The 17,892-nt window shown below is 39.0% G+C and overlaps 2 protein-coding genes across 3 annotated transcripts; one reads left to right on the forward strand and one right to left on the reverse strand.

The window, feature by feature from the left end:
- The first annotated feature begins 8,563 nt into the window (after nucleotides 1-8,563).
- LOC140302115 (long-chain fatty acid transport protein 2-like) lies at nucleotides 8,564-12,874 on the forward strand. Its single transcript, XM_072380889.1, has 10 exons — nucleotides 8,564-9,081; nucleotides 9,511-9,720; nucleotides 9,858-10,016; nucleotides 10,254-10,378; nucleotides 10,568-10,762; nucleotides 10,946-11,036; nucleotides 11,125-11,323; nucleotides 12,012-12,109; nucleotides 12,248-12,378; nucleotides 12,476-12,874. Exons 1-10 carry the CDS (start codon nucleotides 8,613-8,615, stop codon nucleotides 12,644-12,646), a joined length of 1,848 nt encoding a protein of 615 aa, XP_072236990.1. The 5' UTR covers nucleotides 8,564-8,612; the 3' UTR covers nucleotides 12,647-12,874.
- On the reverse strand, nucleotides 12,646-17,362 carry hdc (histidine decarboxylase). 2 transcript variants are annotated; one of them, XM_072380887.1, is made up of 12 exons: nucleotides 17,273-17,362; nucleotides 16,976-17,148; nucleotides 16,749-16,862; nucleotides 16,530-16,652; nucleotides 16,288-16,425; nucleotides 16,069-16,212; nucleotides 14,968-15,034; nucleotides 14,687-14,849; nucleotides 14,502-14,592; nucleotides 14,316-14,414; nucleotides 14,074-14,175; nucleotides 12,646-13,797 (listed from the first exon to the last, which is right to left on the reverse strand). In XM_072380887.1, exons 1-12 carry the CDS (start codon nucleotides 17,298-17,300, stop codon nucleotides 13,102-13,104), a joined length of 1,938 nt encoding a protein of 645 aa, XP_072236988.1. In that variant the 5' UTR covers nucleotides 17,301-17,362; the 3' UTR covers nucleotides 12,646-13,101. The 2 variants fall into 2 exon arrangements, with proteins under 2 accessions (XP_072236988.1, XP_072236989.1); XM_072380888.1 differs by having other exon boundaries at nucleotides 16,976-17,161; nucleotides 17,273-17,353.
- Nucleotides 17,363-17,892: the final 530 nt, after the last annotated feature.

A 17,892-nucleotide genomic window follows, 5' to 3' on the forward strand; every position in this document is an offset into this window, starting at 1 on the left:
GTTGTTGTTTTTGTTTTTTAAAAAGGAAACGTATATGGAAGTTAGTGTAAAAATCTTATGTCGGGACTCATTTCAGTATCTGGAGTCAACCTGCAAGGGGAGATGTTCAGTCATATTAACAATATATTTGACCGGGAGGTGAAGATATGAATAGTATTTAGTTGTATAATGGCTGTGCTCCAGTGCGAGTATTGCTGTTTAGACTCTATACGCTGCATTATATCTGTGTTGACGAGTGTTGCTGTATGGTGTTAGTATCTCATGTGCATGGATGGTGTAGTTTAATAGGAAGTTATTCGTCCTCCTGGGAAACAAAATACAAGGCATTAAACTTACAGACAGTTTGATTATTCTCTTTTATGAAAGATGTCATTAGCATGTGGTCTCTGTGGCTGACAAAAATGTGTAGAAGGTGTACTATGAAATTCGTATGACTTAGCAATATCTGTAAATATAGATTACTTTGCCAAAACAGAAAAATTAAAGTGATTCTTTCTGTAAAAAGAGAACTACTTACCATGTGTATGCCTTTTATGATTTTGCTCGTCAAACATTACAAGGAAAGATTTCCCATGTGACTGACAAAAAAATCACCAGGTGGAGCCAAACACTCAATGCTAGACACTGTCCTCGTGTAGCTTGGAGAATGTAAGCCAGGTGCTTGTTTTAACAGTTCTCATAAATGGCCCAAACCTTCTGGAAACTTTGGTAGGGATTTGCTCACATTCTGCAATAAGAGCATAACTGAAATCCAACCCTGATGTTGAGCAATACGACACATCTCCTTTTGTGTTCATTACAAACTGACATGGACAGCACGTGTCTTTAACCTGCAGCAAGACTTCAATTATTTAAAAAGGATTAAATAAAATCTAAATCTACAGGTACATCTTGTACACTGCAGTCAAGATCAAACAGTTCTGTGAAGTTAAATGTCATCTCATTTTGGCAAATTGTTGAAGCACATGAAAATATGTGAACTTACAAAATAAGAACAGTGGATCATTTTCCTCTGTTCCCTTTCATTTGAGATATTTGATACCACTGCAGTGTAATATAGATTCATTCTTTTTCTTTTATGAACAGTTTACTGCATGGAATGAGAAAAAAAAATAGAGAGAGACCTGGCAGTCGAACTTTGATTTGACGATTGTAAATTTAAACAATCTTATTTTCAGCTATACTGTTTTGGCTAAAGTTAGTTATAATTTACCCTTATGCTCTATATTACTACGGGTAAAAAAAACAATAAGTTCAGTAATACATGTGACAAATACGTTTTTATGCTTGATTATGTTGTATTAAATCATTTTTGATAGATTATTATAGATTTATAGGTTTATTTTGAACAGGATTGTTTTCTCCTAAAATAGTGTTTTGCCTGCAAGCATTTGGCCCAAAATCATCATTCTGCATAACAATTTAAGCACACATGCTTTTGAGGGTCACTTTGCAGCTCAAGAGAAGTGCTTTGCACTGAATAAAATGTAATAGAGAAAATAATGGCACTTTACTTTACAAGAGGGAGTATTTATTACAATGCATATGACAGTTTAAGGGGTCTGTCATATTTAGATTTTTTTTCACTGTTACCTGAGCAAAATTGAGGACTCAGTAAAAATAATACATTATTATTATTATTATTATTACTTATAAATAATACTGACAGATAGCATGAGGTGCCTCTTCATCAGATTCAGTGAAGAGCCAATGAAATAGGCCAACAGGCAGAAGTTAATAAAGTTCATCAGTTCCAGTCACAGCAGGAATCATGACCTACTTTTCCCCTCTGAGTGGCTGAACAAGCCATCATTACTAGTTGAAAATAGAGAACCCTAGGAACATAACCCGAGGATCACATATACTCTTCTCGTAGTAATTGTTAACACTCTAAAGGCCACGACGCTGAAGTTGGCATCTGATTCACAGCTTCCGATTCGCGAATTAAAGGGATGGGCATAAAGGGCCATTTCACTGCATTTTTTGCATTTTGATCGTCCTAAACTAGGTCCTGTATGGAAACTACATTACTTAGACTGCTCAAATCTGGATGGAATTATTATAAAGAGGCTGTAGATTAATTAAAACCTTGTTTGGAATTTGTGAAACCTTTTTCTGATTTGTGAAAATGTAGAACAGGGACATTTTACTGCATTTTTTGCATTCTGATCACCCTAAAACAGGTCCTGTGTGGAAACTACAATAGTTACTCTGCTCAAATCTGGATGGAATTATTTTAAAGAGACTGTAGATTAATAAAAACCTTGTTTGGGATTTGTGAAACTTTTTTCTGATATATGAAAATGCAGAACAGGGACATTTTAATGCCTGTTGTGTATTCTGATCACCCTAAACCGGGTCCTGCATGGAAACTAAAATAGTTACACTCCTCAAATCTGGATGGAATTATTCTAAAGATGGACTCTTTCAAACACACTTTATAATTTGTGAAACCTTTCTTTGTCCCAAAATTCACAGAGGTCCTCGCCTCTCCCTGTAAATCTTTGGTCACCGTCATTTTTCTGACCACTTCCAGAGCCTTTATTGTTGCCTGCATTAGACATCCCATAGTTCAACCATTAATATGCCAGATTCTGCATTGGATGCTTTCATGAAGTCTGCATCACAAATTCATTGCTGTCATCTCATTAATCTTTCCACTAACATGTGCCATCATTTCAGACCCTGCTTGTCTTCTCCTGCTCCTATCACAGTCACCTTACCTCCCATCTGAGTGCAGACAGGACCTTCTTCATCCCTTTATTAACATATGCCTATATGCAGATGTCTGTAAAACAACTGTTCAGTCTAGGGTTAGCCATGCAGCCCTTTTGACTGTCTGTGAATGTGATTACCTGCCTTTGTAATAATAAGATTAAAAACTGTCTATTTGGCTCAAGTTTGTTTCCAGTTGCCATTTTACTAGACATATCAAGAAAATTAATAAATAAACCACTGCTACTTGTATTGGTCAAATAACTTAAAGGTTCTCTGAGAAACCAACAATACTTCAAGAAAATAAACACCTGGTTGCATCGTCACAGGGAAGTAATTACAAAGAAATGCTGAGCCATATTCAAAATATTTTTTTGAAAAAGATAATACAGCCAGAAAATGAAAAAGGTTTAACATATGGCAAAAGGTAACTTGAAGGGACAGAGACATAATCTGGAGACACAGTTATTCTCCAATATCCTGTGCAGGCAGAAAAGAAGTCTGGGATGGATGCAAGCAGCATAAAATGGCCTTCCACAGCTTCAAGACCCATAACCAGAACATTGACATGTGAGCATCTGCAATGCCATGAGACAAACTTCTGAAATTATTAATGATAAGCATGCGCCATACAGATGTGCAAGACCAAAAATTAATTTCAAGCCTTACTTCAACAATATCTTAAACAGAGAAATATAAATCTAAAGGGAGTGAGTTCACAAAGTTCTACAAAGATAAGAGGACTTAAGAGAATCCACCTCTGTGTTATGCAGGCTGCAAGTGACACTTTTGATGTCCAACTTTATATTTTTGTATCAGTCAAATAATTTGATTACTTTAAGACAATATTGTAAGAGGAAACACTGCAGAAACACATTCAGAAACACTGCATAAGAGTCCAACTGGAGCTGTACATCTTTCCCCAACAGAGAGAAGAGCCTGTGACCTTGGTTGTATTTTGATTGTTTTTTATTTATTTATTTATTTTGATCATTCATTAGAAAGTGATGCCAACAATATAATTTGCAATGATGTGGATTCCATCAGCCACTTGAAAATTGTAGTTCCACAGTTGATAAACAAGCCAGAAACCATAAGTTTGGGCTCTTTTCCACTTTTTTCTTAATGGATCGATATCTCTTTTAGTAACTCTCCAGTGTCGCCTCTGCACTTGTTAGCAGGTCATATGATTGGCCAGTTTATTTTGTGAACCAATCAAATGTTTTTGTTAATTACGCTTGTTGCCATGCCGTACCTTTGTGAACGTCGTCATCGGTCGGAAATTGTATGATAATCTTGATCAAGGTTTTGTTCTTGTAGGTGTTCAGTTCTACTGTGCATATGGAAAAAAATTTTTTTATAAATCTTACAGAGCTTCGTACTTAGTTCAGCAAGTTAGGCTGTTCAAGTTCTGGTGGTGACCGGATCCCGGCCTGAAGGTACAACTTGATATGAGTTCATAGCCTGTTTCTCTCTTTCTCTTCTAAAGAGATTATATTTTCTAAAATGTTTATTTAATTAAATATGATCACATTGTTTGAAATGCTAATTTGCGAGTACATTGTAGCTCAGTGTCGTAACCTCTAAAGACTTTTGGAGTTTTATGAGTTTTATTTTTTCTGTAAATTAACAACTAGATTATGTCTTTCTTCACCTTTATCCAGTTTAGAAATGGAAAAGTTAAGAAGAGGGCAAAGACATGGATGTCCAGATTTATGGACACTGTCAGGAGGAGAGGACAAGATAGTAGCTCTAAGTCTAAAAAGGAAAATCTCTTGGAACATCAGGACAAGTCAGTTAAAAAAAGGAAATGGCTGTACACTGTATGGCACAGTGACAGAAAGTGTGTCAGAACAAGAGGATTGTTGAAGCAGAAGAAAACGAAAAAAAACCCCAGTGTGATAGAAAGGCACCCAGACAAGATCTCCTAAAAGTGAAGACAAGAAATGTAGTGGAGATAAAATGCCTAAATACATTCAGACTAAAAAAAATGCAGATTCTGACGATACTGTTTTTTGCATTTTTAAACAGCCAAATAATCTGAGTGAGCCATAGGCCCAGTGTTGTCTGTGTAAGGACTGGTTTCACCCGGTGTGTGTAGGCTATCAAAGTATTGAGGACATTGCAGTTATATCCCCTTAGTACTGTCCTTCCTGTAGTATAAATGCTCAGGCAGCAGACTCTGGACAGATGGACAGTATAAAGAAAAAGTTATCCTTTGGAACTGAACTGCCATCTTGTCCTCAAGAATTTTCTGTCAGTCTGACAAGAGAGGAGTGGTCTACACTAAACCCAGACAAGAGAAAATGATACAGAGTGTTAAAGAGAGGATTGAATGATCTTATGAGCCAAAAAATAGGTATTGTGAACAAGTATTGTGTGCTTTCATTTAAAGCAAACAAAGTACAGTGCAGTCAGTCTCGAAAGGCTAATAAACCTTTTTGGAGGGGAAAGGCTGTCTGTCAATTCATTGGCTGTGCAAACTTCCTCCTTTCAATCTCAAAAGATCCTGATACAACTAAAGGTGACATAACTATAAATGGCATAGTTCAAGGAAAGATCAGCCACAGTTGTAATGAGCAACACACACGTCATTGTAGACAGCCTGAGCGTCAAAAACTAAAAGATAAACTTGGAGAATTTAGTCCCATGCTTGTTCACACAAAACAACTTGCCACTGCAGATGATGACAAACTATTATCAGGAAACTTAAATGATGTGAAGTCTGTCAAAGTTCTGCAGAAAATATCCAGTGAGAAAAATCTGGATAATCGGTTGGCTAGAGATGTGTTTATGGAATGTTTTGAATTTCATCAGAAGCTGGATGCAGAAAAACCTAGTTCAAAACTAAAGCTCAGCAGTACCCAATACATAGTAATGTCCCCTTTTATTGTGCACTCCTACTCTGAATCCCAGTTGGAAATTATTCACAACCTACAGAAGAGTAATAATTGTTTGCTCTGTTTAGATGCCACTGGAGGTGTAGTTGCCAAACCTCACCCAAACCACTGCATTTCATGTCAATCTACAACCAAAACTTTGGTTCCTGTTGCTGAAATGCTTTCATCAGATCAAACGACAGCTACAATCCTGCACTGGTTTACTTGCTTGCGTCGCGACTTCAACAAGCTTTTTCAGAAAGACTTGAAACTCCAAAAAGTTGCTGATTTCAGCTGGGCCATGATCCATGCAGTAGTTCAGGCATTTAACTCTGTGAGTCTTCTGGAACATTTGAAGCTTGGCTTCCAGTTGTGCCAGGGGAAGGCCAGAGTGCAGTTTACAGTTATATATATCTGTGCTGCTCACATGCTGAAGCTGGTAAGCATGAAGTTGACCAAGATGCAATGCAAAAAGAATACAAAACAGTTTTTTCTTCACTGTTTTGCTCTCCTTCAAAATGCTACCACATTTGATCAGATCATTTGTATTACAAAGTGCATGGTATGTGTATTTTCATCAAGAAATGACACAGAGAGATATCAGAAACATCTCTCAGTATTGAAGGATGCCATACAGATACAGAAAACAGACAAAATCAAAGTGGAGAATGCAGATGAGGACCAAAGCGCTGGGGATTTTGATGACTGGCAAAATGAGCTGCAAAATCTCTCACAAAATCATCTCCATTCTTTGCTCCTATCAAAAGAGTTGTCAGGCAGGCGCAGAAAGAATCAGAGAACGAGAACAACTCAGATGAAAATGGAACACTAAATCCTTTTTACTGTGACTCACTTATCAATGTGATTCTGCATTATGCTGGTACTGTTCCTCTTTGGACAGGCCTTATGTTGACAGCTCTTGGCAAAACTCGAGACAGTAATTCTGTTGTTGAGAACTTGTTCCGCACGACAAAAACAGTCACTCTCGCAGAAAAATTGCATCGAAGAGCAGGCGATTTTCTCCAGGTTCAGCATGAGTTTGTTGTGGGAAGATTGAAGGGAATTATGAAAAAAAAGTGCCTCCATTGAAATCCATCCCTGAAGACACGCAGAACATTGAGGGTCCACAGGAGCATCCCTTGACACAAGAGGAGCAATGGAGAAAGCGTACATCTCGTAAGAGAAAATCAAAGTACTACAGTTCTCCAACTTGGAGAACCCTTCCGACAAAAAGAGGCCGACTATCTGCCCAAACGCAAAAGTAAGAAACTGCTCAACACTCTGCACCACAAATACAACAGGGATGTTGTCCACAGTGGGGAGGAGAGGGGGACACCGAAAATCAAGCACTAACACTTGAGCAGTTGACAACCTCCTCTACACACTGCATTTGGCAATTAAAAGAAGACCAGGCATTGAAAACGAACTAAAGCAAAGATCAGGTTTAAACTCATAGATATCAACCTGGCTTCAGGTTCATGAGCTTTTCGAGAAAAAAGAGTGGGACCAGGGAAAATTATTGTGGCTGAGCAAGACTGGAAGATTCAAAGGACAGCTATGGAATGCTTTTAGAACTGAGGAGGACATGATTGCATCTCGGCTGGACTTCCTATTGACAACCAAAGTTGTAAAGATGTGCCAAAATCCAGCCTGCCCAGTTGCAGAAAGGATGTATAACTCTATTGATATCCTGTGAGTAATTGTCAAACTTGTATTTGTCAGATTTTTGTCATCCAATTTATTTGTTGGCATTTTGAATCCCTTCTATTTCAAAAAGGAAAAAAATAAGTATAAATATTTTTGTAATAACCTGTAATATCAGTTATTGTATTTTCTTTTTTAAGATGTGAGGAGCTCAGTAAGTTGGGCCAATGAGATAACCATAGTTCTACCGTGTAAAAGGTAATTGGAAAGTATCACAACATCTTCATTTACATCATACCGTTTACATCATGTTTTTTTTTAATGTTAAGTTTTAGGAAATGAATAATCATATGGAAAACAAATAACACCACTATTTAACAATTTTAACCAATTAAAAACAAAATATAGTTAGACACCTGCCTCATCCTCAATGATGATTATTATTTAGTTGTGATGGTTCCAGTAGTAGAAAAAATGTTATAGAATGTCAAGTGTGATGGCCAATATGTCAGTCAATTGTTCTTCTCTCCCTTTCATGTCTTCAGAGGTGCTAATCCATGCCCCAAAATGAGTCAACACTCCAACGTACCTTTGTGCATGGGCTGCCATGCCTTCTACTGGTATCAGTAGTTCACAAAGGTCGTGTTATGGACATCCTACAGCCTCCTACAGCCTACAGACTTAGATGCAATTCAAATCAAGTGAACAACACATTTATCTTTCTTTTTCACTTGTTTCATGTTTTTTATTGTTATTCAAATGTAATATACTTGTGCTAAACCATAACAATTCATTTTAACTTTAAGTTGACCTGACATAATGTTTTGTCATGCAGGTACGAGCCAGCTGCCATAACATATCACTTGGGTGGTGCAAATCACTTTGCGGTGTTCCACAGAAGTTTTCACAAATAGTAAAATGTGTCTTAAAGAGTCTGTACCCTCTTTAGAATAATTCCATCCAGATTTGAGCAGAGTAACTATTTTAGTTTCCACACAGGACCTGGTTTAGGGTGATCAGAATGCAAAAAAAGCAGTAAAACGTCCCTGTTCTGCATTTTCACAAATCCCAAACAAGGTTTTAATTAATCTACAGCCTCTTTATAATAACTCCATCCAGATTTGAGCAGTCTAAGTAATGTAGTTTCCATACAGGATCTAGTTTAGGACGATCAAAATGCAAAAGATGCAGTGAAATGGCCTTTTATGCCCATCCCTTTAAATTCGCGAATCGGAAGCTGTGCATGATCCTGGATACACCCACAAAAGAGAAAGTTGTTCAAAGTTCAGGAGGCGTAAACGGAATATCCACCCACCGCAATGTTAAAAGTTTCAGTACTCACATAGCAGCAGGACAGACACATTACTCCGGATAATGATGATTGCCTATATCGTTTGTACCGTTTTGGCAATTTTGCCCATATTGCTTTACCTGCGAAACCCCTATTTTTGGGGAGATCTGAATTACACAGTTAGTATGATTCGCATCGGCATGCGCATGAGCAAACTCAAGAAAAAGTTTCTTAGTATTTTAGACTGCTTTCTGGACAAAGTGGAAAAGCATCCACACAAGAAGTTTATCATTTTCGAGGGAACCTCCTACACTTACAGCCAAGCCGACAAAGAGAGCAACAAAGTGGCCAGAGCTCTGTCAACGCACGCCCACCTGAAAGAGGGGGACACGGTGGCCCTCTTTCTGGACAACGAACCGCAGTACGTGTGGGTTTGGTTGGCGCTGACCAAGCTGGGATGCGTGTCGGCTCTTCTCAACTACAACATCAGATCCAGGTCCCTGCTGCACTGCTTCTCCTGTTGCGATGCCTTGGTCCTCATCGTTGGTGCTGGTAAGCTTAGACAAAGAAACGGACACAGGTTGTGTGTGGAATTCATTTAACTTATGCTGCCTCGGTTTATGTGTGTGTGTGTGTGTGTGGTTCACAGTTCCCAAATCGTGGAATGTTGTCATGTTTATTTTCAGGAGTCAGAAACTGATGGTAAATTTGTTTCTTTCCAGAAACGTGTTCTCTGCGTGTTATTTTAGGTTAAGTTTTTCTGCTGATAATTGGTCATAAAAACCTGAACTGGAAGCAATCTTTACCAATGGAGATGCTTTCTTCCATACCAATAATCAGTTGAACATTTCTATGCTGCCATTTAATGCAGCAGCCAATTTAAGAAATTCTGCAATAAAGCAATTCCTTAAAGTAGCCTCATCGTGATTGCATTGACCTATGTGAAGGCCTTACAAGCTCTCTTTTGTGTTTCTCTCTCAGAGCTGAGAGGAGCAGTGGAGGAGGTGTTGCCCAACTTGAGGCAGCAGGGCATCCGTGTCTTTATCCTCAGCGAACACTGTGATGTGGAGGGCATTGACAGCCTCTCTGACAAGATTAAACAGGTCTCAGATCAGCCTCTCTCACTGGAGCTGAGGGCCAACATGAACCTCAAGACTCCTGCACTATACATCTACACGTCAGGGACCACAGGTAATCTGACAGGCCTATTTGACCTTGACCTGTAATCTTTGTTCATATTGTTTTGTGTCTCTCTTGTTGTGGCCTTGAGCTATGTAGCACTGTAAAAAATATACAATAAAATGTAATAAGGCGGCCTTATCTTTTAGGACTTCCCAAGGCAGCTATAATTAACCACGAGAGGGTATGGATGTCATCTTCCCTTCAGTGTATTGCTGGTGTGCACTCAAATGATGTCATCTACATTTACCTGCCTCTCTACCACTCTTCTGGTTTTCTAATGGGGCTTTGTGGAGCCATAGAAAGAGGTAATACACACTTCATATGAAACTAAAAATATGAGTTTCTATTCTGCATCCTAATAATAGCTAGGTGTATTTTAGGTTAAACCAACAGATATATGACCTCAAACAACAGAGAGTCTGGCTCTGATTTTCATTGTTTGCTTTTCAAAGTTCTAAAGTTCAGTTCACAAAGTTCCCAACACTTGGTGAACTCTCACTGCGCTGTAGTTAACCTGCTGAAACCTTTGCCTTTCTTTCCAGGCATCACAGTTGTTTTAAGACGTAAATTCTCTGCCTCCAACTTCTGGAACGACTGCAGAAAGTACAATGTAACCGTCATTCAGTACATAGGAGAAGTCATGCGTTACCTCTGCAACACACCAAAGGTAAACGTCAGTCTCATGTTGCATATCTATTACGAGCAATATTGTGCTAAATTTAATCAGCAGCTTAACACATTTTTGTTTGAAATTGATAGTTTCTGTTACACTTTTCATTGGTTAGATACACAGCTTGTAAATTCTTTTGTTTTTGATTTTTATATTTGTAAAAATGTAAAAATGCTTTCCTTTCAGAGAGAAAATGAAATGGATCATAAAGTACGAGTGGCTGTGGGGAACGGGATCAGGGGAGATACCTGGGCCGAGTTCCTGAAACGATTTGGGAACATGCGTATCTGTGAATGCTACGGAGCAACTGAAGGAAATGTTGGCTTTGTCAACTACGTTGGAAAAATCGGAGCTATTGGCAGAGAGCATTTTCTGTACAAAGTGAGAAATCAAACTTATTTGCTCAGCATTTTGGTGTAGGGTCAGATTTACCATCGTTAAGTTGTTAGTTCGATTGGACCCTTTGCAGGTTCATTTCTATCATTACTGCATGCATAGTACATAAATAGATTACTCCATAATACATCTTCTTTTCCTTATGATTTACTCTTCACCTGTTTTCAGATGTCGAATTCATATGCCCTCATAAGATATGACACAGAAAAAGAGGAGCCAGTCAGAGACTCTAAAGGTTTTTGTATTGAAGTCCCAAAAGGTGAGCCGCATTCCCCCAAAGCTAATTCCCTTCTTTATAGTTAAATCTCTCACTAAAAACATATCTTGTTTGTTGCTTCCACCCGCAGGAGAGACTGGTTTGTTGGTGGGAAAGATTGGAAAACGATCTCTCTTCACAGGCTATGCCAAAAACAAGCAGCAGACAGAGAAGAAGAAGCTCAAAGATGTGTTTGTAAAGGGAGACGTTTACTTTAACAGTGGTGACCTTCTAAGGATAGACAATGAGGGATTTGTTTACTTCCAGGACCGCATTGGAGACACTTTCAGGTCTGTGGATCAGAACAATTGAACAAATTTGACAAATAATGATGAAGTGCAGAATGCACCTCATGACGACAAGTAGCCACTGCAAATCGTCTTAGAAATGTTTAGTTAAAAATGCTTATGGCAGAGCAATGCCTAAACCGGAAGGATTCTTAACCTTTGAGGGTAAATTTTATTCAGTGTTCCTGGCAGTTTTATCAACTCAGATTTTATATCTTGTTTCAGAACTTGCAGGCATTCAGGTTACTCTGTTATTGTCACATTTGGTATTTAAATTTTAAGTAGTTAAAACTGAGCAGAACTTGGTAAAATTTAGATTTTGACATTTACCTTGAAATTATTTAGGAGTACCCTACTTCTCCCTGTCTGCTGTGCTTCAGCTTTGCATCCAGCGCTCCTTGCTGAGGATGAGGCTATCATTTATGCACAAGCTTGAAACCACGACAGCTGTAGAAGTGACTGTGACTCCTTCTGGTTCTTATTTTCACTCAAAACAGTGGATTAGAAGCAATGCCTCGAGGCAGTGTCAACAGATTTTTTTCACCATTTGTCTGTCTTGCATGTTACTGTCAGATGATAGTTATAATTTTATCAAAAACAATAAGTTTTTTTCATTTAAGCTATCTGTTTCGTAAACAAACATGACAGCTGTGTTAAGCATGTTTTCTGTCTTTACTGTCATCTAATGCAGGTGGAAAGGAGAAAATGTGGCAACCACAGAGGTGACTGATATTTTGCTCACAGTGGACTTTGTTGAGGAGGTGAATGTCTACGGTGTAAAAGTGCCAGGTAATGAATACATAATATTTAATATTAACACACTCATAAGATAATAACTGTTAGAAAATCCCATCTGTAAATTAAACATTTGCCTCCCAATCTCTTCAAAATGTGGTAATAGGAGTCTTTTCTTTATGTTGACTGTAGGACACGAAGGAAGAATTGGAATGGCAGCACTAAAGCTGAAAGAAAACATGGACTTTGATGGTAAAGCTTTATATCAGCACGTTAAAAACTACCTGCCCAGCTATGCGAGGCCACGGTTCATTCGCATACAGGTAAACAAAGTCCTGGTAATTTTACAAACTTGTATGACAAATTATGTGAAAATGTCACAGCGACCAGTCAATAACCATTAGATTTTTTCTGGGGTAGGATGCACTGGCAGTGACGGGAACTTTTAAGCAACTGAAGGTGAAGCTGGCCGAGGAAGGTTTCAACCCCACCATCATCAAGAATCGTTTATTCTTCTTGGAAGACAAGGGCTACGTACCCATGACTCCGGAGATATTCAATGCCATAGAAGAGGGAACACTGAGACTCTGAATGATTTCAATCTTTATTGGATTGTCAAATAATGATTTTAATTTTTAGGCAGTACAGGATGCAAAAATAATGACAAATGGCCTGTAAAGTGAGCATTTATATACAGCACATGAGCTATTATATTTTGTGTTGGGAATATTTGGTGCATGACTATTTCAGAGGGAAACGTTTTGATAATTAAAACAAAACCAAACAAAAAAGATAATAAATGAGAAAAGCAACCCCGCATTCTTGTAACTTTAATTTTGTGATAATCAAATTGCCAGTGGCTGTCTGTGCAGGCTCAGTATCAGCACAGCCGATGCAGAAGTAAACTGCTTCATTATCAATAACAGAATTACTGTGTAGGTGTGTGCTACAGTTCATTGCTTTCGGGAACATTATAGTTGCTGCAGCAGTTTCCAGTGGAGCAGTAGAGGGAGCTGTGTTGGCAACAGGAGAAGTGGGCATAGAGTTCATTCTTCACAGGTGGAGGACAGGTGTTTTTGAGGTGCCTGTGAAACCTTCAAAGGGCAGCACAGTTGCTGCTGACCACATTGCACCCACTGGTTGCAGAAACTAGGCACGCTGTAGAACTTTGTCAACTTTTTTAGCACCCGTTTGCCCAGAACATTTGAAGGCATCTCAGTAATCTTATACAAAGGGCCAGATCCTGTTGTTGTTGGCAGGGGCAGGCCCCCTGCAGCATCTTTAAAACCAGACCTTGTTTCACAGTCGTAGCCAGACAGGGGCCCAATGTACGTGTAAGGCAGAGGCTCGCTGTTGCAGCTAAGAGAGCGCATTGGTCTTCTAGGTCGATTCCAGTTCTTGTCAATCCACAGCTCCACTTGAGCCTTTTCCAGTTGGGCGACTGCATCTTCTTTCTCATCTGTGGTATCTAAATGAGAGTCTTGGTTTTCTGCAGTTCCTTTTGCCTCATCTTCCCCTGATCTTGGTTGGTCAACATTATTCAAAACGTGCATCTCAGCCAGAAGAGTGGAAGCGGTTTTAGATATAATGCCCCAGTCCTTAAGGATGTCTTCTGCAGTGGTGAACTGTGAGGTCACCGTAAATCGGATGATGCGTTTGGCTTGAATTTCTGCAGGGATGAGGTACATGGTGCCCGAACGGGTCAGTCTCCTCAAAAGCTCCTGGGTCAAAGCATTTCCTGCCTAGAATAAAAGAAAACCTCATTGTGTGTAGAGCATTGTTATTAATCTCAGACAAATTTCAACACTGACATGTTCAGTTCAATTTTAGTATGACTCTGCCCTTCACCTGAGCTTGCTTAATAAAACTATATTCCACAAACTCACCTTTGAACAAGGTGTTACGAGAACACTTGTACATCTTAGTAATGATTAGCCAGTAACAGATGTGTTGCTTCATGCAAAAAGCAAAACAGTCATTCTGTGCATTTTTATAGCTTAGAAGATTGTGCTGCATACTTTCAGACAGAAGACCACCAGGCCAAGATGCCTCTGAGCAGGAACCTCAAAATTTGGATCACTCCTTATGTGAGACTCCAACAGCTTTGCCATCTCGATCCCCTAAAACAAAAGAAAAGAAATACTCTGAAGCTTCAGTGGATTGTCACCTTAACAGAGGGCCTCACATCAGACACATATTGTTTAATGTTTTACTATTTTTCTAAAAATAATTATCAAGAATAGGGCTAAATGTCACTTGCATGTCTGATATGAGCCTGGAGGTTTTTCAGCCCAAAGGAGCGCATGACAAACCAGAGCTTGAGAGACCGGAAACGTCGGCTGAGAGGGATTTGCCAGTGCTAAGAGACAGAAAAAAGTAGTGTTATTGTATGTAGCCTGTCTTTATGATGGTTCACTGATTTAGTGAATACATGATGATATGATACCATAAAATCTGTGGCTGCCTGTGAGTTTTCATGTCTGAGGTAAACAGGATCAACACTGAAGGTTTGCTGGAGCTTATATCTATCCTTTACCCTGAGGAAACAAATGATTTGCACCGACATCAGGTCAAGCGGTTTTTAAATCCAAATTTCATTTCATAGTTATTGTTGAGGACAAAATGACTCACCAGAAAGCTGTGCAGTCAAAATGAACCATCATCCACTTGGAAGGGTTAAAAACAAAAGAGTGTGCAAATTCAATGCCCTCCAGGGACCATCGGAGCTCAGGGCAGAAGTAGGCTGAGCCAGCATATGCAGCATCCACGTGAAGCCAGAGGGCCTCTTCTTTACCTGCAGAAAGGATCAAGTGCAGTGTTTCTTCATTCCCAATATAATTAACAAAATCATTTTTGGCTTTACAAACAGTGGTAAAATAAGAGATATATGTAAGTAAAGCTTGGAGACACACAGACTGGTCCCAGTTCGGACAGCTTGTCGAAGGCACACACTCCCGTCGTTCCCAAAGTTGAACACAGCTGAACAAGAGAGAAAAAAAAATCCCAGATAAGATGTGACATTAAATGTCACTATTGTACAGTTTTTCGTCTTTTTCTCTTGCTCTTTGAATTTTTCATTATCAGTTCCTCGGTGAATGTATGTGATTATTCTTTGTGTTTTGTCTCTTTGTTGACATTATAATGTAGAACTGTCATGCCAAATTGAATGAAACTTGATGCAGAGGTAAAGAAACAAAAGATATTATTCACATTACTTTAAATTCAATTGCTAAATAGAGCAATTGACTTACGTTTGGAAGAGGATGTGACATGTTTTATTTGAACTGCTGTCCTTGGCAAAGGACTACTCAGGTGCCCCTGGAGTGTTTTATATTACTGATTATTTCCCATCCTGATACACAAAGTTGTATGGTTTAAAAAACATTTTTCTCTTGATATAAAGATTTTGAAAGTCCTAAGGGATCCCAGCTACACACTGCTCTTATTAAACAAGTTACAATTGCAGAGTTAATCATAATAAAAACTGAACAGAGATGTGTTTTCCCAGATTCTTCGTGTGTGATTGTTTTCCAATCTTTCCTACCAAAATGAACCAACAATTTAAAGATGCACATAAGAGGAGTTTTAAAAAAGTCCAGGTATGGAAGAAGTTGAGGATATAAACTGGGGCACTTTCTGCAACTGTTAAAGTGTTAAAGTGTAACCAGAAACAATAGTAAACTTTTTCATATCAGCACATCTAAGAAAGCTTTAGGGGTTTTACAGTATGCTGTTAAAAATAATTGCATGTGTTAGATTTCTGGCAAATTACAACAGCCAGTATGGTTGTCAAGAAAAGAACAGTTTTGTAATCATGTGCCCTGCAGTAAGTGTCAGAAACAGGCTGTTTGTATATAAATGATCAACAGGCAGTACCATGACTTAGATAAAGGCTGCTAAATGTCCATAACCGACTGAATGTTATTCTAGTTTTATGACATATCTCGTTGAAAACAGTAACAACAACGTGTAACATGTATGATATCAACTAAAATATGTTTTTAAAAAAGTACCATGAAAGGGACCAGTCCCCTCCTCCTGTCCTCCTGAATGGCTTGTTTTAAAGTGTCTCCCCTTAGAGATAACTGCTCATCCGTGGGAAGAAACCTTATCTTTACCAGTGAGATTAGACCTGCTTTCTCAACTGAGGAATGAGCCTGTAAAATTAGTCACATATCAGATCTTTGTTCATTTCATCTGACTGATAAGTTGCCGAAAACGAAGTGACTGACCTGTTCCGAAGCATACGCTACCAGTCTTGAATTTAGGACTGAGTCGTCCACCTCCTGGTCCAGTTCAGCCCGTAGCTGCAGAATTTTGTCTTTCCTGGCTGCCAGCAGAGCAACCAGTGTGCTCTCACTGACTGTGCTCTAAGTGGAGAGTCAGGTCGAAGAGACAGCAAAATGAGCTTTCAATTAAAACAGACAACTGTACAGTGTAGGTTTGGGGCTTATCAACTAATAGTGCTGCAAACCTGTAGGATGCCTCCACCTCCGCTGTCAGGATGGTGGTGCAGGAAAAAGAGGGGGAGCCCCAGTGCTTTACACAGCCAGTCCATCACGTTCATTTCCAGTTCAGTACATGCCGGGCTGGAGGCCTGTTTAAAACCAAGACACATAGTATAATCAATCAAAATGGTGCTTTTAATAATGTGTTATCCCTGCTGTTGTAGTGTAGCACATTATCCACTTACCCATGTGAACCCAACACAGTTGATGGCGTCGGCCAGCATGTCCCCAAGCATAGAGGGCCATGAAGTCAGACTGGGGTAGTAGGCATGCATGTGGGGGCTCTGCCAGTGAACCACCTGGGAAAAAACATGAGAAAATATTCTCCTTAAAGGTGATTTCAAAATAATTTTGAGTGAACTAAGCGAGTAACATGGATTCAGAATAGAATATTTAAACTTGCTGAACTTACTCCTGGCATGATGACTCTCTCAATGTCATTGAAGATATTCTCCCAGTCCTCCGGTTCAGTAGGTGCGGTGTCAGGAAGAAGATCTCGCATGTAACCTGGTTTCACATCAGGAATGACCCTCCTCTCCCTGATGGAGCTCAGGTACTGTGTGATGTAGTCCACCAGCTCCTTACCTGATCAGTAACACTGTAATGTGAGTGACTCCAATTTACATACATTTATTTCTATTACTGTTCGCTGGTTCATTTGCACTGGAATATAACATTAACATGGTCAAAATGAGCAGTAAAAGATTACCTCTGCGATTGTATTCCTCAGCCTGCATTTTCAAAGACGAGATCTCTTCGACTAAATCTGGTGTGTGCAACAAGTGGCTGCAGAGATGCTTTGTGTGTTCAGTAGCGGAGATCACAGAATTATATAGAGCTTGTTGTGAGGAGCACGCCCTTAGTGACGCATCAAAACCACCAAACAAATACCCCGCATGTGATCTTTCCATTACCCCCTGACTCCACATTTGTCCTGAATATTTACCGTTCTTTCAGCCTAATTAATATTTGTTAATTTATTTGTAAAACAATCATCTCTGCTATTGATAGGAAACTATCAACAGTGTAACTGCTGACTAACCATGTAACTCATTTTCTCTACTTTTGATTTTTTTGTTGTTGTTGTATTTCATAATATTTGCAAATTACAGTTAGTTATTCATCTGTTGCATACAGATGGTTGATCTATGTAATTATATATACAATAGTTTTGTCTATTTCATTATGTTTGCGGTTTTCTTTCTCATGTTGTGTTTTATTTACCTTCACGTTAAATGGGGCTTATCACGGAAAAAGATTTTTCTTTCTGTTATTTACAGAAGCACATGCACATTCGGCAGTCTTAAGTCACTGCCAACTCAAAATCTC

This window comes from Leuresthes tenuis, unplaced genomic scaffold (assembly GCF_036924035.1).
Source record: "Leuresthes tenuis unplaced genomic scaffold, fLeuTen1.0.hap1 SCAF_2, whole genome shotgun sequence".
NCBI classification, from domain to species: domain Eukaryota; kingdom Metazoa; phylum Chordata; class Actinopteri; order Atheriniformes; family Atherinopsidae; genus Leuresthes; species Leuresthes tenuis.

Bases quoted from the DNA above. Each gene is read 5' to 3' on its own strand.
- LOC140302115 (XM_072380889.1), top strand. From the start codon at position 8,613: ATGATGATTGCCTATATCGTTTGTACCGTTTTGGCAATTTTGCCCATA. The intron at 9,082-9,510 runs GTAAGCTTAGAC...TTTCTCTCTCAG, and splicing joins GGTCCTCATCGTTGGTGCTG to AGCTGAGAGGAGCAGTGGAG. The intron at 11,324-12,011 runs GTCTGTGGATCA...CATCTAATGCAG, and splicing joins CGCATTGGAGACACTTTCAG to GTGGAAAGGAGAAAATGTGG.
- hdc (XM_072380887.1), bottom strand. From the start codon at position 17,300: ATGCAGGCTGAGGAATACAATCGCAGAG. The intron at 15,035-16,068 runs GTACTTTTTTAA...TCTCTTGTTCAG, and splicing joins GGGGACTGGTCCCTTTCATG to CTGTGTTCAACTTTGGGAAC. The intron at 14,415-14,501 runs GTATCATATCAT...TCTGTCTCTTAG, and splicing joins AGGCAGCCACAGATTTTATG to CACTGGCAAATCCCTCTCAG.